Source organism: Solea solea, chromosome 8 (assembly GCF_958295425.1).
Source record: "Solea solea chromosome 8, fSolSol10.1, whole genome shotgun sequence".
Classification (NCBI taxonomy): domain Eukaryota; kingdom Metazoa; phylum Chordata; class Actinopteri; order Pleuronectiformes; family Soleidae; genus Solea; species Solea solea.
The window spans coordinates 26,887,732-26,910,342 of record NC_081141.1 but is presented as its reverse complement, the minus strand read 5'-3'; the positions used below and the strand labels follow the sequence as shown (position 1 = coordinate 26,910,342).

At 38.3% G+C, this 22,611-nt stretch overlaps 1 protein-coding gene across 1 annotated transcript; it reads left to right on the top strand.

Annotated features, from left to right (window-relative positions):
• The first annotated feature begins 4,820 nt into the window (after window positions 1-4,820).
• Window positions 4,821-20,976, top strand: adam28 (ADAM metallopeptidase domain 28). The gene is made up of 22 exons (XM_058635356.1): window positions 4,821-5,547; window positions 8,272-8,363; window positions 8,475-8,551; window positions 8,901-8,979; window positions 9,121-9,197; window positions 9,931-10,123; window positions 10,226-10,288; window positions 10,367-10,438; window positions 10,882-11,051; window positions 11,770-11,851; window positions 12,861-12,994; window positions 13,963-14,140; window positions 14,915-15,004; window positions 15,553-15,748; window positions 16,825-16,930; window positions 17,315-17,471; window positions 18,011-18,091; window positions 19,360-19,453; window positions 19,553-19,652; window positions 19,749-19,836; window positions 19,930-20,019; window positions 20,698-20,976. Exons 1-22 carry the CDS (start codon window positions 5,490-5,492, stop codon window positions 20,728-20,730), a joined length of 2,310 nt encoding a protein of 769 aa, XP_058491339.1. The 5' UTR covers window positions 4,821-5,489; the 3' UTR covers window positions 20,731-20,976.
• Window positions 20,977-22,611: the final 1,635 nt, after the last annotated feature.

Sequence of the window (22,611 nt, the reverse complement as noted above, 5' to 3'; positions counted from 1 at the left end):
ATATTCATGAGGATACTTCACAGAATTTCAAAGTAAAAGTCTTTGTTATGATAAGGAAGGATACAGTTGACAAACACAAAACAAGCTCAAGAAGTTGCACATCAAATGGCCAGAACAAATGTGTTGTTAACAAATTCAGTTATACACTGTAGTTATAAATAAGCTGCACAATGAATATAGTACTAAAGGAAAAAGAGAAAATAACTCATTAAGTAGTGGGTCATTTAAAAATATTGGAGGTTGCATGTGGCCCTCGACCCGGGGGTTTGAGACCTCTGGTATGCATTTTTTTTTTTTCGTAAATGTTGGAATATGTTTTGAAAGAAGATTAGACGTAAGATTTCTCTCGGTCACTTTGCCGACTCTGAAGTGTCCAGAGCCGTGATCATTAGCAGATTATTTCACCAGTGCTGGGACGACATAATCTCTGCTTTGGGATGTTTGTTAATCACATTATAACTAGTTTTTTTCAATGTTTTTGAATCCTGCTCTGTGTGTGTGTGTGTGTGTGTGTGTGTGTGTGTGTGTGTGTGTGTGTGTGTGTGTGTGTGTGTGTGTGTGTGTGTGTGTGTGTGTGTGTGTGTGTGTGTGTGTGTGTGTGTGTGTGTGTGTGTGTGTGTGTGTGTGTGTGTGTGTGTGTGTGTGTGTTTGCATGGTCACCATGACTGCGTGTGCTAAGAATAAATGAGTGTGTGTGTGTCTGTGCTCTGTCATTGTCTTTGTCAGTTTACAGTTTCAAAATAAAACCTTTCCTCAGACAGCTTTATTAAAATGCAACTTACATGTTAACACACTGATAAAAATGCTAATACTAATGATAACACTGTTACTATTACCACTGCTAAAGAATAACTATGACAACAATAATAATATTTGTAAAAGTTTGCAAAAATATAAAACATTTTAAGGATTTCAGCTCTTTAAAAGCACAAACATTAATAAAAAGCGGAGAATGAGATTTTTACAGAATAAAATAAAATATCGTCTCGAAAAGCCAGAAAATCGAGCAGCGGTGAGACAAAACTTAAACAGATATTCGATCAATGTCATTAAATACACTGCAAAAAAAGTAAACAGCTGAAAATGACGCAGTCATAACTATAAAATATATAAAAGACAGACGACAGTTGAAGGTATTTGTTGTTATTTTAGCAGGGACACATGAGAAGGTCACAGTTGTCAGGTTTGAGTTTAAACTGCAGTGATGAGATATAGATGTTTGCCTGAAGGACACATGGACAAAATAAATCTGTCTGTCTGATCCATCTGTGATGAGCAACGTCGGAGCAGCAGAGTGGACACAGACAGACACACACACTGAGAGACATAGAGAGACAGACACACAGAGAAGGACAGAGAGACCGTGTCCCTGGGACAACAGTCACTTTTATTTTCCACAGAGGGTCAGTCCTACAAGACCTGTCCTCCACTGTCCTTTAACTGTCTTCTAGTGACCTTTACCTGCACTTTACTGTCCTACTGTCCTACAACTATCCTCTCACTGTCTTTTACTGTCCTCATTGTGCTCTTCTGTCCACTCTGTCTCCTCACTGTCCTCTACTGTCCTCCCACTGCCTGCCTGTACCGTCATATAATGTCATATAAACATAAAGTACATGAAACCAGTCCTTCACTGATGAACATAAACAAATAATAAACAACAGTGTGTCTCATGTGAAGGACAAATAAACCTCCTGTTATCACTGACTTTGAATAAAATAAGAAAAAAAGGCTTCAGTATTAATAATATGTTATAAAACAAAAAGCTTTCTTTGTGAAATGATGTTTTCAAAGATGAACTCACTGTATTGGACCTGAGGCTTTGTTGTGATGGATGTTGTGTTAGTGCATGGTGTGAGCGCCCTCTGCTGGCCGTCCAGGTTCCCTGCAGCCTGGTGCAAATGAAGAGATCGCTCTCTGGTGGTGAAAGTGCAAAGTGCAAACTTATCATGTGTGAGGAAATAACGTAATACACACTCATTTGCCACTTTAATAGGTACACATGCTCAACTGCTGCATTTTTGCACATAAAAGAAACAGTGTGTTTGTTGTGAAGCACTTTGAATTGCGTTGGTTTATATGAAAAGGTGCTACATAAATAAAGTCTGACAGATTAATTGAATTAATAGAAAATAAACCAAGCATTAACAGTTCATTTCACCACTGATGTTTCTGTATAAACACGATGCTCCTCGGCTACAAAAAGGGACGGAAACGGCTCCTTAATTACTTGTTATTCACCCAGTCACAGTGTTACTGACTAATGTCATCATTCTTCTGAAAAAAATACCACAACCTTTTACACAACTCAATTGTAACAGAGTGGAAATCTACATCCTTCCCATGGTGAGACAGCACGAGAGAAGCAAGACACTGTGTTCTGAAGTTTAACCACTTTCTGAAGTAACACGAGGCTTAAAGCAGGGAGTGATGCCGATGTCAGTCAGTTAGTTAGTTTCTTCTGCAAGAACCTTTTAGTTTCTTCTGCAAGAACCTTTTAGTTTCTTCTTCTTTTGGCTGTGTGTTATATTAACATAATATATAATATTCTTATAATTATGGTACAAACTCTGCTGCTGTATCACACTTTAGTTCATCTCCTAACATGTCCATTAGCGCCACCATGAGGCTGACATTAACCTGTGAGTTTTGAGTGTTTGTCTTGTTGAGCCTGTTAAACTAGTGCCAGTAAAAACACACACACACACACAGACAAAGGTCTTAACCAAAGCTTTATCCCTGTCCTTAACAATAACCTAACCACAGTTAAAAATTTAACCCTAAACTGAACCAACTTAACCCAGAAATGAGGTTCTTTGGTCTCCATGAGGACTACTGGTCCTGACAAGGACTGTGTTTATACATGGTCCTAAAGAGGCCACAAATACAAGAACACACAGACTTGTTTTTACCACTTAATGAGGACACATCATAGATGTAATGCTTTCCCTAGCCCCTTATCCTAATCTTAACCATCGCCACCTTAACCCTTAGGTTCAGTGCCTAACCTTAACCCTTAACCTAACCTAAACCCAATTCTAACCCTAACCCCAAGGTGTGAGGACCAGACAAAATGTCCCCACAAAGACAGGTTTTTACATTTCTTGGACTTCACAAAGATATAAATACAACTAGACACACACACACACACACACTGTCAGTGACTTCTTATGATTGTTTAAACTATTTAACTCGTCACCAGCTATTTTGATGTTTGTATTGACTGTGTGTTTTTTTATGTTCATTTTATTTGTTTGAAAGTTCTGTGATTTCATTTGACAATGTCTTTAATTTGAGGTTTGGTGAACTTCAAATTAAGTTCACCGAACTGTTCAAATAATGGATAACATAACTACAATAGCATGAACACATGACACACATGAACATGAAAATCAGTGCATGTTCTGTTTTATTACTTTTCATATTCCTCATTATTCTTTAAATCCCTCTTGTTTGCTTTTGTGTGATATTTTATTTTTGTTTTTATTTCTCTCGTGCTTTTATTTTTGCTTTTAGACAACAATTTCAAAATAAAAATCTGGCTGTGTTTCAGCAGGTAAATTCTATTAAAGGTTTTAATATCTGTCTGTTTTCACTGTATTTCTCCTGTCACTTTGTGTGTGTGTGTGTGTGTGTTTTGTGATTGTTTTTGAAGCACTGTATTTTACAGACTCTGTATTAGCTGAGCACACACAAACCTGAAAGCATATCATGTCTCTGCAGCCGGTATGAACAGGACATGGGGTTAAAGTGACTGACTGACACCACCCTTAATGCACACACGTGCTTGTGAGTGTTATTTTTAACTAAGTGTATGATTTAAGAACCAGTGTCATTAGTCATCTTTATGTAAAAGTAGAAAAACACATTTATCATAGACCCTAAAATTGTATATTTCTCAAATCCTTCTTGTGCTTTGTTTTCCTCCAGGCGTGTGTGGCATCTTGGGGAAGAAAAATCGGTCCGCCTTTGTGATCAACCCTCGAGCAGGATGTTCTGTCTTCACCCCCAAGGGGAAGTCGACGCAGCAGATCAGATCAGATCAGAGCAGAGCGGTCACCACACTGACAGTGAGGTAATTGTTCAATGAGGTCACAGCTTCTGTGAATCATGTGATCATGTGACGAGCGAATGAATGAATGGTCATCATAAAACTGCACAGACAAACACAATTTTATCATCAGAATTTAAGTGAGTGAAGCAGATTTACACAATGAATGACCTTCAATCTCATCCTGTCTGTTAGACTTTATCTTATCTTAGTTAGGAATTTAACTTGGTAACACAGACTATTTACATAAGGCGCAGTGGGTTCAACGGAATTATTATCATTATTTTTTATATGGTTTCCATTGATATGACGCATAAATATGCATTTGTTAACATTAATATAATGTTGGCTGTATTGTGGGCTGTATACCATACCATGTTATATACAATAGAACAATATTTCAGACTTTCCTCCAAGTATCATGAGAGGAAGCCCGTGTACCACTGATGGTACACATACTACAGTTTGAGAACCATGGCTTTAAAATGACCCCAGTGTATTTTTTGTGCTGGTCCCAAGCCTAGATAAATGGGAGGGTCATATCATGTCATGTCAGGAAGGGTCACCCAGCGTTAAGAGGTTAAAGAAATGAAATAAAAATGTAAATAATGTAAGTTTAGTAGATTAGATTACAAATGTAAACCTCCCATCATTCTCCACCTACGCTACTTCAACTCCATCCACACACACACACACACATGGCCGTCGTGTCCTGAGATGTCCTTCTACGCTGCAGACGGAGCAAAAAACATTGGCCTTATTGTCTTGGGACACTTTGTGTCTCCGCGCCGACTCCAAGCATGTGTTCAGTGGGTGAGGGACGGACGGGCAGGCAGGGATTTCATTGCCTTTATATGGTAAACGTTGTGAAACTTTATGGTAGTGTGGTGAAGTCACAGCGTGATGTAGGAGGAAATAAAGTATCCTGTCAGTGTGTGAGTGAGTCACACAGTAGTGAGTCAAACTGCCGATGTATGGCTTTTATGCAAAGACAGAAGAAGCGGCTGAAGTTTCATTCAAGCAAAAAGGTAAGAAGGAATAAATCTACTGCAACTGAGGAAATTGACCCTCGTGTCTTTGTTTTGAATGCAACGACACGACCTTCGAGTGACAGCGGCCGTGATGAGACACTGTCATGAAACTAAAAGTGGCTGAAAGCAAGTGCAGCTTTGGCCCTAATTGTGTCAGCACAATATGTTTCCTGCATTCCTGAAGAGCAGCGAGGGCGTGTTTAGGCTGGTTTTTGTCTCTGTGTGTGTGTGTGTGTGTGTGTAAGTTTGCTGTCAGATGAGGAAGTGTTGCTGTGACAGCTGCAGGAGAGGCGGGCGAAAGGCGTGGCCAACGCCAAAAAACAGAAACCAGTGCGTGCAGGTAGGCAGCATAAAGCCTGACCAGAGCACCGATCTGCTCGGTTACAGGGACTCTCTGCACTTGGACAATGACCCGGACTCTCCTATTGTGGATCCTCATCCTAAATGCCTCACCTGAGCCCTCAGGTAAGTCACCGGATACTGTGACCTCCGCTGAGCAGAGCACATTGGCTAATTAATGACTAAAAGACTGTCCTTTTGATTCAAAGCAGGTTAAACTTGACAGTGTTTTTGATAAAATAAAGTGTCCTAACCCACTGACCTGATTATGTGGCTGCTTTAAAGACACTTTACTCATGTAAGAAATGTCAATTTTATGGATAATCATGTTCTCTTCTGAAAGAGATTGTTGATCCACCTTTAGCCTGGTTTACTTTATCTACAGTCGGACAGTTATCTATCAGTAAAAGTCAATGAATGTGTGTTTACATGTCTGTAGTCGGCTATAAAGACGCATATATAAGGTGTTTTTGAGGGTTAAGACTTGGTTTTAGGGTTAAGGGTTTGGGTAAGTGATGATTAAGTTTGGGGTAAGGGGCTCGGAAATGCATTATGACTAATACGTGTCCTCACTAAGAATGTTGTGCAAGAATGAGTGTGTTTTTGGGACCTTGTTTTTGGCATAAACACTGACCCTGTCAGGACCAGTATGTCCTCATGGAGACTAAAACCATGTTGTCATTTTTTGGACCTTGTTCAGGGTTAAGTTCAGGGCTGAGATGTATACTTGTGGTTAGGTTAGTGCTACAGCTCGATTAAGTTGTCGATTATTTTCTCAATGACTCGAGTGTCTTGAAAATGTCTTATTTTGTCCACAAACCAAAATGATGAACTTGTTTTAATTATAAAAGAAAACATTTAAACCCATCAATCGATAATATTATTAATTGTTGCAGCCCTAGTTATGCATTAATTGTGATTATGGCTCTGTTTAGGTTCCAAAATAATATAGCTTAATGCAGGTTTGGTTAAGGTTAGGTAGGGTTACACATTAACTGGTATGGTTAAGGTCAGGCAGAAGGCAGTTGTATTTGCTAACCGGTGACATGATTACAAAAGTCAAGTTGCCACAGTAGCCGTGTTCCCACGTCTTGAAGCAAAGTCTGTGGGAGTCACTTTAAATATATCTGTGCTATTGGATTGGCACATGATTCAAAACAAAGCCAACACCCACTCAGGTGCAACTGACTGTGACTCAGGAGGACTTAGTCATTTCCTTCTTCATATAGTCGGGAAAATACAGTCTTTGGTCAAAGTGTTAGTTTTGGTGAGACAACATCCGGTGCTTTATGATAAGAAACAGACACGATACATGCTGTCTTCCATGAGGACAGCATGTATCGGACGCAGATTGTTGGTAGAAACATGTCGCAATACAAGATATTATGACATGACTGAGAGCAAAAGGGGACAGAAGAGAACAGAGAATGAAAGAGAGAAGTGGGGGTTTACGCTTTTTGACTCCACTATAAGTGATACTGGCAAATAGACTTAATAAAGTCTAAAACATTTTTAATTCCTAATCCTTGAGGCTGATCTGAACAGTCTATATATGTAATGTGGGAGATCACATGACCAGGATGACGGAAAAGTTAAAAATCACTGTCCTTAGCAGTTTCACTCGTAAAAAATAGTATTAATGAGTGAATGATTAAGGGAAAAAGGGAACTGTAAATGCAGTGTAAAGTGTATTTGTCACATGTATTTAAAGGTACAAAGTACAATAAATAATACAATTCATTCATTCAAAAAATAAAAGACAACCTGAAAAATATAGCTGTAAGGGAAAATAACTGTGATTTTTCTGACATGTAAGATATATAAGTATCTATGTTCAGTTCCAGTGTCCATTTAAAAAAATGCTTACTTAAATAGTCAAATCATTTTTTTTTGTAGTTAATAATCTTATTAACATGTAGCGACAGCTCTGAATGGTGTTTGAAGTCTGCAGTTATGTATTCCCTGCAGGCTGAAACAAACCCAACAAAGTAGGGCAGCAAGTCCGTGTGTTGCCCTGAAGGAGTGTTATGAATATCAATATTCCTGGTTTTTGTTCTATCAGTGGCAGGTTAGATAAAAGATTTAAAAAAACAATGGCGACACATAGTTTTACTGCAGAGACTGAAAGTGACAGTGGGTGTGTTGTTAAACAGGGCTAATTGTTAATCTTATAATGACCATAATTGTTAAGGCTACTGTCTTGACTTGTTCTATATGAATAGTGGAGTATAATAGTGTTAATGTCATGCTTTATAAATAAAATACATTTAGTTTGTTTTGTGACTTTAAAATTACAGTTCTTCACATTATTCCAGTTTGACACCTCAAATATAAATTATAAAAATACAATTTAAGAACAAATTTCCCGAATATCAATCACAACCGTAAACGGTAGATTAAAATAAACTGTGATAATCTGTCTAGCCAACTATCTAGCTATCTTAATAGCTTCCTAGTGTCAGAAAAATTCTAAATTAAAAGGACTAGGGTCAGTGAACAAAAAGAGAAGCCAAACTTGTAAACTAACTGTTCCGCCGGAACTTATTGGAAGACTTAATGTTCTCAGCAGAAAAGGGTGCATGCAGACAAAAAGATGTGTGTAATAATAAATAATATAAAATGTGAATTATCTTGTCGTATCTTGATTTATCTTATCTTGTTGTGACTTATAAGACACTTATCTTAACATATCTTAATATTGTTGATGTGGAGGAAGGAAGCAGATAATTCACTGCTACAAAGGTTAACAATATACTAAACATATTTTCACCAGTATTTGTGATATACTGTATCAAATGTACTTTTCCTGTCATAATACAATAGTGTGTGTGTGTGTGTGTGTCTCCACAGAAGGCCATGGAAGCCACGGGTTTGAAGAGGTGAAGGACTACCAGGTTGTCCGACCCGTCAGGCTCCATTCAGTCAGAAAAAGACAAGCCGAGGTGCAGCACTTTCTTCTTTATCATTTCACTGTCAGTATATACGTATACATATATATATATATGACAGATGGGAAAAGCACCATTTTATTTCCATTTTTTTTCTCACCACAGAACATCAGACCAGTGACATTAAAGTATGGATTGACATTGGGAGGAAAAAACATTGAAATGCAACTACAGAAAAATGAGTAAGTAGTTATTTGCCTTACATGCATGAACAAGAAAAAGACAAGCAAAATAGCCTAAATTTTGTGTTTTAGACTTTTCAAAATAAAATTAACATTTTGTAACATTAACATTAACATTGAGCAGAATCAAGACCTAAGTTTTCCACTGCAACTTCCTGGTTTTAATTATTTGTTTGCCCAGCAAACGTAATATGTGTTTTTGATGTTGGACACAGTACAGCATCGATTGTTCTGTTTCCCCAGGTCTAAAAAAATAATTAGGTCAAAGCTGTAATGTACTATTAGAATCCAAAAACTGATGCGTCAATGTATGATTTCAGTTTCTTTTTTATTTCTTTTTTATCATAAGTGAATTACTCTCCAAAGACTACACAGAAACGTATTATAAAGAAGATGGGACTCGAGTCACCACCAGCCCTGACGACATGGTAAGTGTTTGCATTTGTGGGTAGTTTCACTTCTACATTCACTATAAAAATGCTGACAGCTATGTTTGCTTAAACCCACTTCTTTAATAGTGATTACATGTGCTGATTTATTGTATTTGATTTATTTTATGTCTTTACCAGGATCACTGCTACTATCACGGAAATATTGTGGATGACAACAACTCGTCTGTTAGCATTAGCACGTGTGATGGACTAAGGTAAGGCCACAGAGTCAAGTCAAAAAATAATAATAATAATACATACACTACATACCTTAAATAAAGACCATGGCGCAACACCCCCTGAACTAAATCCTGTATTAACTGATATTTTAGCCTCTAAAATCAGCAAAAACACGCTCTTAACACAATGATATTTTCGCCTCTGTGTTGTTAGCGAACAGTATTGCGCCATGTTTCCATCCACCAGGTTAAAATGATTTTACTGTAGCTCCAACAACACCATCTTCACTGTTTTGCTGTGTCATATTTGTAATGCTAGCAAGAACTTCTCGCAGCTACTTTAAACCAGAAGCTAACTAGCACTCTGAAGGCTATGTGACAGTGAGCTATCATACACGTAGAAACTGGTCAAGCTAAATGGAAGTCTGTCATTTTTAATTAGATTTTTTACACCTGTGCTTTTCCTCTTGTGAACTGTCAAAATGTCTGCCATTAAGAGATTCAGTAAGCTAGCTACGTATGTACTACCACTGTTTTAGAGAAAAAGGGACATTAAAAGACGATAGTAGAAAAAGGAAGTTAAAATATATATATAAACATATATATATACATATATATATATATATATATACATATACTGTATATATATATATATATATGTATATATACACACACATATATATATATATATATATATATATATATATAGTTTTACTTCCGACTCGTGGCTATTTCTGTAGAACTTAAGGTGGTGTGTTTTTGATTTCAGGGGTTACTTCAGAACGTCTGCACAGAAATACCTGATCGAGCCTCTGTCAGGAGACGATGAAGGTGACCACGCAGTGATGACATTCAGCGAGAAAGAGAAGGAGAAATTCACACCTGCAGTGTGTGGCGTCACCAACACCAGCTGGAGCGACGACTTCGAGCCTCCAACAAGCCTCAGCCGCTCCAGATCAGGGGTAACATTCTGCAGCACAATAACATCATTCACTCCTGGTTTATAAAGACAAATATTAACTAACATTAACTAACCGGTGCTTTTTACTGCTTTTGCCCTTCAGGGAATACCGATTGTTCAGCAACAGAAATACATTGAGCTCTTCCTTGTTGCTGATAACCGTGCGGTAAGTTACAAATACTTTTAAAATGAATCAACTGCTGAGAAACAGGATGTAGCCTAATATGACAACGTTGTGTTTCAGTATTTGAAGATGAAGCGAGACCAGACCAAGCTGAGAAAGAGGATATTCGAAATTGTCAACTTTGTCAACATGGTGAGTCAAGTGGCTTAGATTCCTATATTTGGTCAAACTCCGAGTCACGGATGACATCTTTTTACACATCAGCCGAATTTTCAGTTCATACGAGGATGTTCTTCATTTAGCGAAGTTAGCTTCCGCTTTGAAATGCGAAGCACTGGCTTTGTCCATTCAGGCTTCTTTTCACCGTCCTCTATGACTAAGGTTACCCTGATTGTAAGTCGTATTAGTCTACACCGTGTCATAGAGCTTCTTGTGACCCCAACCCACAAAATGTAGCCTTGATGTTGAAACTTGGAAAATTCAGCTAATTTCTTTGGGGTCCCAACCCAGTCTGGAAATCACTGTAAAGGGATTTTACTCTCAATTTCTGCTGATAAAACCTCCTACATGTCTTACACTGGACCTTCAAGGTTAAGCTCTGTCTCTCTGCTGATCTCCTGTCATGTTGTTTTCAGGCCTATAAGCCCCTGAGGACCTTCATTGCTCTGGTGGGGCTGGAGATCTGGTCCAACAGGGATTTGATCACTGTGACACCTCCAGCCGGGGCAAACCTGGATGCTTTCATGAAGTGGAGGAACTCTGAACTGGCCAAGAGGAAGAAGCATGACAATGCACATCTCATCAGGTCTGAGCAACTTCTATGGAACCAAATACTACTGAAATGTAAAATAAAATAAGTGCAGTCTATGAAGACTGTATGAAGTATGCGGTAATGTATAAGTTATTGACACATCAACACTGACCTCACCACATGCCATTTTGTGAACCAGCCTCGAATCTGAAAATTGCCATTAAACATCTTTTTCCAGCTACATATTAGAGTTTGTGACCTGCTCACTCCCTGCACCAAAGTCCAGAGGAACGTTGCATATTATTGCTTTAATTTGGCACAGGACATTGTTCAATAAAAGGATGTTTCAACATCCTGTTTGCATTTTTTTATAGGAAACAGGAGTCCAGGTTAAACAACTTTGAAGCATCAGTTCCTTGCGTAACTTTTCTGAGTCCTCATTGTGCTTCCACGTTAGATTTGATGTCACAAACTCTGTCCGTTATGTTTTAAATTCAGATTCTGGGGAAGTACAGATGTCTCAACCAGATAACCATAACCCTTTGGTTAAACACATGCGTCTTTGGTTTAACAGCCCCGCCTTTTTTTTTTTACAGTTTTTAATGCCACAGGAAGCACAGCAACGGGGTGCAATTTTAGTTCATGGTGACGTGATTAGTCATTTTATTTATGTCCCACCTTTGTGAAACCAGTTAATGTTTATTTATTGTAAAATTAATATAAAAAACATAATTAATGTGGGGGTTTTTTTATGTCGTCTTTTGTTTTACAGTGGAATTGACTTTGAAGGAGCGACTGTGGGACTGGCTTTCATTGGGACTATGTGCTCTGGTCACTCTGTCGGGGTCGTACAGGTGAGCTAAAATGGAAGATTTCTTGATATTTTAAAACCTTGTCTTTTTTGTCATCACCATTTATTGTGTGGCACCATATGTCAGTTACATCGTGTCCATGCTACAAGTCACGCCGTTGACTCTTAATGGGGTCATCATTTACCAAATCATGCTGTAAAACTAACAATTGGATCAATGACCTGAACTGAGAGTAAACTCAAGGAGGCTGAGGTTAAAAAAGACACAGCTCATTTCTATGAAGCCCTTTGTCTACAATGCATTAAATCACATTATGTCTGACCATACTTAAAATTCTTTATGATAGATCTATAGTGCAACATAATCATAGTTATAAGCTCTCATAATTATATATAACTCATATACATCATGATGTCATATCATAAAATAATTTAAATACATTTGTTAATATTCACAATGTTAATAGAGTGAATTATTAAAAGCAATTAAGTAAAGGGGGAAAAAACAAACAATAACTTTTTACTTTTTAACAAATAATTCATATTTAAAAAAAACATTAACTCAATTTGAAGATGAGTCATTTATAAAATGCCTTACAGCTTGTGGTGGTTATTGTTAAAATAAATTCTTACTTCTTTATAACTCACATGATGAACATGTAAGAGAATAATTCATGACAGACATTGGCATCATAAGGTCTTATGATGATGTTTATAAAAAAGCATCAACATTCCAATGTAATGTAAGTAATGAGTAAGAAGTGGGAAGAAGAACTACAACATAAAACAGGATGTAAAACTAGACAATATGCAAGGAAGCAAACTAATAATCAAAACAATATCATGGTACAAATAGAAGGTTTTAAAAGAAATAGAAAGAGTCTTAAAAGAGTAGATAGAAGAGTCTTAATAGAGTACAGCACATGAAATCAAAATATATGAGATAGAGATAAGGTAAAAAGCTTTAATCAGTTAAAGAACATTGAGTAAGAACACAGATATGAAGGATATCACTGGTGTGTGTTTAATTTAAAACATTATCTAACTTTCAGGATCACAACGACCGTGCCATCGCAGTCGGAGCTACACTGGCTCATGAGATGGGCCACAACCTGGGCATGAGCCACGACGACTCCAGTGTGTGCAGTTGTGCTGGAGACACCTGCATCATGGCTGCAGCTCTCAGGTGAGCAACCGCTCTATGACGGTGTCTTGAATAGAAGAAGATCTGACGTGGAACAAGTGGAAATGACACACAGCGATGTCATCTGTTGGTTTGTGAGCCACTATTTTGAAGCGCTGAGCTTCGTATTTTGACCAGCGCCATCTTGGCTTTTTGAGATCAGAAGTGACCATACTTTGGAAGACATGGGGAGGAGCCTGAGTGTGTCTCAGTCCACACAAAGCTGGGTATATTTTATAAATACAGCTTTTTGTGTTATGTCTTAGAGTCTTTGTAGTTTACGTCTTGAACTACTTGAGTGCTATCACGGTTGTTTACAGGAGGCAACTTTTGTGCTAACTTTACCTTATACGGTACAATGGCTGTTCTTAAACATCTATTCTCCTCTGAACTGGAACATAACTTACAAAACTGACATCATGTTCTATTAAAGAAGAGCTGAAAGTAGTGATTGAAACCATTAAATGCTTCGGAAAATGTTTACCTTCAGTCAAACAGTGGAGTTGCCCCCTAGTGGCTATTCAACATAATGTTACTTCCAAGTTGGCTTCAGGCAGGAAAACCAGAAAATCACATCTAGTTTATGACCAAAACAGGCATATGGCGCCACCTGTAGACTGGACACCACTTAACAGTGTGTTTTTGTATTTTTTCAAGTGGACAAAATATTGAACTTGTGTGGAAAGAAAAATTGTTTTATAGGAAAAAGGAAAATACCCCCCTTCAGATGTATGAACTATGATGTATAAAATGGTACGAGCTGCCAATCACATGGTGTCACTGCCCCCAACAGATAATGTGCCCATATTATACAAGTAAAAAAACGTTTTAGGTGAAAAATGGCATGACCTCATTGTTGGAATATTGTATTTAAAAGCCCATTCTGCCGGATTTATAAACTGCAAGAGATGGAACTGACCAGTAGAAAAAATGTGTCTGATCGACGTGAGTGTGTCCTTGTTTGTCCTCAGCTGGGACATCCCCCGAACCTTCAGCAGCTGCAGCAGCAACACATACGAGAAGTACCTGATGAACCGCAACCCCAGCTGTATGATGGACAAACCAAACTATGCGAGTCTGGCGGCGCCATCTTTCTGTGGCAACGGGTTCACGGAGGCGGGAGAGGAGTGCGACTGTGGCACTGTGCAGGTAATCTGTTATCTTATCTTAAATTATATCCCCCTTGTCTGTGTTCATTAATCTAATTATATATCTATTATAATTTATGACAATGGTGCTGAACAGGATTTGTATCAGTGTAGTTTAAGACTAAAACTGACTTGTAAACTTCTGTTGTGAAGTTCACTCCTGTGAGATTATTTGCAGAGATGTCGAATGTGCTCAGACATGTTTGCACCGTCTGCTGGTATTCTGCACGCGCTTGTTTGCCGCCGGCCACAACTTTTCAGAAGATTGCATTGTGAAATCGTAGAGTTCACTGCACCACTGTCATGTAAGAACTGCTGTAAAATTCAGTGGTGGGGAAAGGCCAAACTTAATCAGATATACACCAAACACACATATTTGAGTGAATATGAAACAGAGGTTCCAAATCCAGCAGCAGCGAGAGGAGAATGAGGAAAAACCAGAGTTATCATCTAAAATCAAAGACTCTTAAAGCTGTAGTGTGTAAGATTTAAATATAAACAAATGTCTGTTATCTCCGCACAACTAAATAAAACACATTTCTTCCAACTGTAGTCAGTTATTTAATCATTTTTGTAAACGTGTAAAACACGTGTGGCAGGTGGTCATACAAATAATAATCCCTCAAGAAACAAGTTGTGAAGCAGTAAAGTAAGTTTGCTGAGATTACCACATGACGAAACCACAGAGAACAGGATCTTTATTCATTATACTACTATTATTACTATTATTACTGTTATTGAACGAGTCTTAACAGCTCCCGTTTTGTGTTTAAAGGAGTGCACCAACCCGTGTTGCAATGCTACCACCTGCAGGCTGTCAGAGGGATCCCAGTGTGCAGACGGCGAGTGCTGTGAGAGCTGTAAAGTGAGTCAATTGGAGAGATTATAATCTGCTGCACTGTCTTCTTCTTTTCCAACCTCCGATCTGTCACTGCCCTCGAGTGGCCATTGGAGACATTACAAATTGTGGAATGGGGAAAAATAGAAGATAGAAAATTCATATTTATGTGTCTATATACTGTATATATTAGTATCAGAAATATTGTAGACTAAACAGTATTATTCTTTCAGTTTTTGTATAATTTTGTCACATTTTTCTTTGGAGATTTAAGAGTAATTAGATATTCTGTGAGATTTTAGTTATATTACTGATAATAACGATAACATTTAAAGCTGCAAGCAGCAAATAATTGCTTGAAAATGCCAGGGTTTTAAATTTTTGTTTTAAATGTTCTTGTGACAATGAGAGTTTTTACTGTTTCATGGTCATTTTATTGCGAGAAAGAGGCAAAATTCGAGCCATTTAGTTTAAAAAAGAAATGCATTTCTATTAAGGAAAATGTTTGAAAAAGTTTTGTATTTTTTTTGAAGTGAATGTGAATGAATGAATGACTCTCCCGTGTCTCCACACAGATCCTGCCTCGCTCCAGAGAGTGTCGCAGGGAGCAGGACGAGTGCGACCTGCCAGAGTACTGCGACGGAACTAACAACATCTGCCCCGAGGATATGTTTGCTGTGAACGGTCTCCCGTGTGAAGGAAGCCGGGGATACTGTTACAACGGTCGGTGTCCACAGAGGCCCAACCAGTGTGTCAAGATGTACGGAGCAGGTGAGTGTCATTTTTATCATTTAATGTCACTTTATGTTACTTTACGTGTGTGTCAAGCAAATGCAGAGATTCTGCTCTCCACACACCAGTTATTGTGAAGTGATGAAATGTACCAGGGCCATTGAATGCATCTCGTTTGCTGCTCCTCTTTCACTAGCTTTTATGCACAGCTGTTTGTCCCCTAATTGTGATAAATTCATATTAATAATATATGGATGTCTGTGTAATAGACAGACAGACATGTCAACTCAGCCCATTTTACATATCCCCACTTCCTTTTAGCCCTGGCTTTCAAAATAAGAGGCACTGAGTTCGGCTTTTGCCTAACACTTAAATTAAAAACAGCTCAACAGTAGTCAATCTTAATAAAATAAAATACAGATGATTTTATGGTATCTTTCGTTTTAGTCGCCATTCCATAACTGTTGTAAAAATGAGCAGAAACAGGAAGTAGCCACTACTCACTGAGATGTCGCTTCGCTACGTGCGTGTTTGTTAAACAAATGGTTTGACACTGGAACATTTAACGTTAATATTAGCTGCTTTGGTCGTCACTAAGGCGTATAAATCTGTGTTTTAAACAGCAAAGTTTAGCTGCTTTGGTCCTCACTAAGGTGTATTAATCTGTTGTGTTTTAAACAGCGAGGTTTAGCTGCTTTGGTCGTCACTAAGGCGTATAAATCTGTGTTTTAAACAGCAACGTTTAGCTGCTTTGGTCCTCACTAAGGTGTACTAATCTGTTGTGTTTTAAACAGCGAGGTTTAGCTGCTTTGGTCCTCACTAAGGCATATAAATATGTGTCTTGAACGGCAAAGTTTTGCTGCTTTGGTCCTCACTCAGGCGTATAAATCTGTTTTAAACAGCGACATTTAGCTGCTTTGGTCCTCACTAAGGTGTACTAATCTGTTGTGTTTTAAACAGCGAGGTTTAGCTGCTTTGGTCCTCACTAAGGCGTATAAATCTGTGTTTTAAACAGTGAGTTTTTTAAACACATTTTCCTGTGAAGAGAGATTTTATTTCTCATCACTTCACATAGTCCTTAAATATGTGCTAAGTGTTGCTTCCCTTGTTTTCAGGTGCTGTCGAGGCCGAAGCTTACTGCTACAACCACAACACCAGAGCGACCTACTACTCTTTCTGCAAACGTCCATCTAAAGACCAGTACATCCCCTGTCAGCAACAGTGAGTCTCAGCTAAATTTTATGTCACTTTTACATTATACATGTCTTTTAAAATGTAAAAGCCAATCATGTTGCATACAAAGATGCATTGAATGATCAGTATTTCTTTAAAACCTTTGTATTTAGATTATTTCTGTTTCTAATTCTGATTTACTTTGGTCAATAGTTAGTAACTCTGAGTGATTTGGGTAAATTAATGACTTTAGGCGATAATGACTCAGTGATAAAGTGGATATTTAGAAGCAGACGGTTGGTGGTTTTGATGCCAGGCATGAGAATGGGGTAACAATACATGTGTGATTCACTTATTGTAAGTCGCTTTGGATAAAATGACATGTAATGTAATGTAATGTAATGATTCACAGTGTTGCTGTTTAATTTGCAGAGACAAGTACTGTGGGAAGCTCTTCTGTAAACAAGGTAAAGGAAGCCCAAACTACGGCCGCATGGTGAGAGTTGGCGACTGCAAGGCGGCTTTTTTCGACGACCACACTAAAGACTTCGGTCAGGTGGACACTGGGACGCAGTGTGGGAATGGAAAAGTAAGAAGTGGTGTTTTTGTTTTTGTTTTTTTTATTTAACCTCTGCCAAGAAGGTCATGTTTTCATCAGTGTGGGTCCATCTGTGAAGTTTGTCCTTTTGTTAACAGGATTAATCTGATATACCCATGATATAAGCAAGTATATTCCCACTCTACCCACTGATGACATCACAAAATTTTTTTTACATTTTCAAGAAATCCCATTTATTATAATGGGAAACACTGTGAAAAAATTAGAAAACTCATCAGATTTCAACAGAATTCGGTGTGTGTGCAGGATCAGACACACTATCAACAGACTAAGTTATGCTGGCAAATTTAAATTTAATATGGGAATATCTGAGTGACTTCTTACAATGATCAAGATTCATTTGGTCATGTTTATAGAAGATGATAACAGCTATAAGCAAATAAAGTTCTGCACAGATTAAGACATTTTCTCTGGATGCACTCGATCAAAATTTAAATAATTCACTAATTGTTGAAGTGTCAGTGTTTGTGGAGCCTGACTGTGTTGTTGTTCTCTTTTCTTACTTTCAGGTGTGCAGTCAGAACGAGTGTGTGGATCTTGCAGTAGCTTACAGAAACGTTAACTGCTCGGCAAAATGCTCCGGTCATGCTGTAAGTACACACACACACACACACACACACAAACTCCCGGTTTCCATGACTTCAGAGGACATTGCATTGACTTACATTCATTTCATGGAGACTTACTCTAACCATAACTATAAGTACTACTGGCTTAAAGGCGACATAGAATGCTTGTATCACACATATATGTTAGTTATGGAGGTTTACTTACATATATTAACTTGTTTTCATGATTAAAAACCTCCTAATCGCTGCAAACGAGCCGATCAAAATATCTCCTCACTGACGCTCTCGTCAGCCGTGCTGTTTCAGACCAAACAGTTGCTGTGATTGGCCAGCCAACGAGAGCTTTACAACTGTCCTGTGATTGGCCAGGTACCTGGAAGTGACGTAATAGATAGTCCAGCTCTCAGATACACAGCTCCCCCTCTGGCACGGTGGATGCTCTGCATCTCAGCAGCTACAACGAGAGTAGTTCTTCTTCTTCTTCTGCGGTTGAATGTACGCAACCGGATGTGCCCGGACTAGTGCCCGCACCGGGAGGCGCTACGGTGGTGAGGATTTCTGATGACGACATCAAATTAAGGAAGTGTAGATCCGCTTCGCAGAGCCCAGGAAAACAATACAACACTATTTTCTCAGCAGTGGCTGAACTGTTTGTTCTGAAACTTTAGGGTTTCATAAACGAGGTAATGACGCAGATACACACACAAACGCAGCGTTAATTGGAGCTTCCGGTCTATGTCACCTTTAATCCTAATCCTAACCTCAACCTAACCTTAAAACATGTCTTCACCTTAAAATGCAGTAATTTACGTTATGGGGACACTGAACTGGGATTCTCACATCACAGGAGGCGCAGTATTTCTTAAAGCTAAAATATCATTTTAGATGAAATATTGTCCTGGTCTAAACACATGTCACTCTCCAGACTGAAGAGAAAACATGTTTATTTCTCACAGATCTGCACAAATATAAGACAGTAATCATTTTGAATATATTATTATGTAAAAATGACCATTCCTTATATTGTGAATCATATTGCAGTCGCAATTTAGGTCAAAAATGATCACAATTAGATATTTATTCAAAATCTTTCCTCGTGAAAAAACACCTTCCCTGGTCCCGGAACCTTAATCTTGACCATTGCAAATAAATGCCTGATCCTCACTCGTGTGTTAAAAGGAGAATTCCACGTTTTTCTTTCAACCTGTGCTCGACAGTATGTTCATGAACGTGTGAGAGAAACATAATGTAAAATATCACTGTTCAATGTGTGTGTGTGTGTGCTGCAGGTGTGTAATCACAGGAGTGAGTGTCAGTGTGAGCCGGGGTGGATGCCTCCGAACTGCGACTCCAGAGACGGATCTCTTGTTTCTCCTTCTACTGGTACCTGCGATAAATACGACAACTTTCCGTCCGATGATCCCACCACGACTGAAACTAAACAGATCTGTTGTTTTGTTTTGTTTTGTTTTTTTCCTGCAGGAATAATTATTGCCGTCGTCGTCGTACTCGTGGTTCTGGGAATCATCGGAGGTGTCGTCGGATTCCTCTGGAAGAAACGCAAACTTCCCATGCTGCCGATGTAAGTATTCGGCGCCGCCCCGGTGGTAGGTCTCTGTATTTCTCCATTTTGTGAGGTTGGGAATGTGTGAGATGAAATCTTTTGTTTCTCTGACAGGACACAGACACGGGGGAAGCCGGCGGCGATGTCCAGCTCCGCCCAGCGCCCACACAAACCGTCACCGATCATTCAGGTGTCACATCAGGTAACACATGGGAATATTTCAAACACGCCCTGATTTATTTCAGACTGTAACTCGTCACCACATGGTCCAAACTACTTACTCCTGCACTTGTAGGCTGGAAGACCCAAAGGAGCTCCGCCTCCTCCTCCTCCAGCAGGAAACAGACCCAAACCTCCGGGTCAGAACTACACGGCTGCTCGTCAGGTAACGAACACTCAACGTACAATATGTGTTCCATTTACACGGGGAGCAAAATCAGCACAACACTGAGTTGGCAGCAGCTTCAGGTTAGTGGGAGGAGCTAACGCGTAGTCGTGCTACAACGGCTACAACCACACGTCTGCAGGGCGCCGCACCGGGGGCGTGGTTTAATGCTCGATTCCACCTTTGCTTTCGAAGATCGTGACGTCGTTTCTGTCGATATTCGATTTACAATCGCGATCAGAGCAATGATTTAAAGACACTTTTGGTGTTTTTCTGATCTAAAGTTCACAAACACGCAGCGGGAGGTAAAAACAGACAAGAAGTGAGCGACAGAGACGCTGCTGCAGCTTTGTCACAAACACACACACACTAGGGCTACAACGATTATTCAATTAATCGATGACAAAATGAATCGTCAACTATTTTAATAATCTATTGTTGTTGTTTTTTAAACAAATTGATCCAAGTTTTCTGATCTCTCAGCTTCTTAAATGTGAATTTAATTTTCTGGTTTCTTTGCTCAAAAAAAAACCATCAGGATTTCCAGGTTTGTCAAACTCTGATCGACATTTTTCAACATTTTAACTACATTTTATGGACAAAATAAATATAGAAATGCATATATAATATACAAATAAATGTAATCTAATTGTTTTGTGACTTATGTTCACTCTGCAGGCTCTGAGACCTGTCCCTCCACCAAAGGTGTGACCTGTTATGATGATGATGATGATGATGATGACGACGACACAACAAGAAGCTGCTGGAAAAAAAACTGGACCAAAGACAGAAACATGTTTATTTGTTTGTTTCCTGCTGCCTGTGTGGGTGATGTTCACGCTGCTGCAGGAACAACAACAACAACAACAACAACAACAACAACGTGAATTGTTACATGCACAGACAATGCAGGGTTTTTCACAACATTTAAGGCACTTTTTCTACAACAAACCTGAGCGAGGATCAGCGCTGCCGCTCTGACCCTGACTGTGAGCCATACTGTGTTTTTTTATATTCCTTTATTATTTTCTTACCAAAAGTGTAAATACTGATGTACATGACTGGATTTAAAAGGGGACGTATGTAAAATATGTGCAACAGCGACCTTCGGTGCTGAAAATGGGTACTGCAATGCTAACTTAAAAACATGCCCCACACGAGAGGATCATCGGCCAGATTTCAGCCAACAATGTGACAATCTTAGGTGTCTACCGATTTGAGGCTGATTTGAACAGATTATCTGGCCAAATCATCCTGTATTGTGAGGGATTAACAGATGTTTTGTTATATAAAACCCCTTTAAGTGTTAAACATTATCAAAAAACTGGCAGTAAATTTAATATTTAATGTTTTTTTATAGCAAAAGCATTTTTGACGTGAAACTGTAAAGATTTCTGGTCCATTATTGTGCAATGTGTGTTATTAATAAATATAATACTAATGATGATAATAATATATGATGATATGATAACATACAAAATGTAAATACATGTATAATATTATAAAAGTAAGGTTTTTGTGTACTGTCTTCACTGAGAATACAAACTCATAGAGTAAATAAACTTTAAGTCTTTAATATTTATTTAATATCACTTGCTTCAAATGAAGTTGTGTCTAATTTATCAAACTGACAGTTTATTATGTTTTCATGGGTTTAATTATTCACGTTTTACAGAAACGGCAGGAAAACCTGGTCGGAAATGGGAATTAATTTGCACTTTTTTTAACAATTTAAATTGAATTGAGTCATGGACAGGTTTTCATTTTCATTTTATTATAAGTCAGTATATTAAATCTTAAGTATGAGAAGTGTAGTTTATCTCTGTTCTGTGTTAACCTTGTTTAAAATTAGGACTTAAAACACAGTTTAAAGTGATAACAAGGCAATCAGAGATGAAAGACTTCATGCAACAAGCCTCTGTCGTCCTCTGTCAAACAGACAATCCATACTTCACTCCGTGAGGTGAAGTACCTGTGACTATAAGGTGAGGTTTTGGACGACATACTATACTATGACTTTTTTGACCGATTTTGGACGACATACTATACTATGACTTTTTTTACCGATTTTGGACAACATACTATACTATGACTTTTTTTACCGATTTTGGACGACATACTATACTATGACTTTTTTTACCGATTTTGGATGACATACTATACTATGACTTTTTTGAACGATTTTGGATGACATACTATACTATGACTTTTTTTTTACCGATTTTGGACGACGTACTATACTCTGACTTTTAAGTGTGATTTTGGACGACATACTATACTATGACTTTTTTGACCGATTTTGGACGACATACTATACTATGACTTTTTTGACCGATTTTGGACGACATACTATACTATGACTTTTTTTACCGATTTTGGACAACATACTATACTATGACTTTTTTGAACGATTTTGGACGACATACTATACTATGACTTTTTTTACCGATTTTGGACGACATACTATACTATGACTTTTTTTACCGATTTTGGATGACATACTATACTATGACTTTTTTGAACGATTTCGGATGACATACTATACTATGACTTTTTTGAACGATTTTGGATGACATACTATACTATGACTTT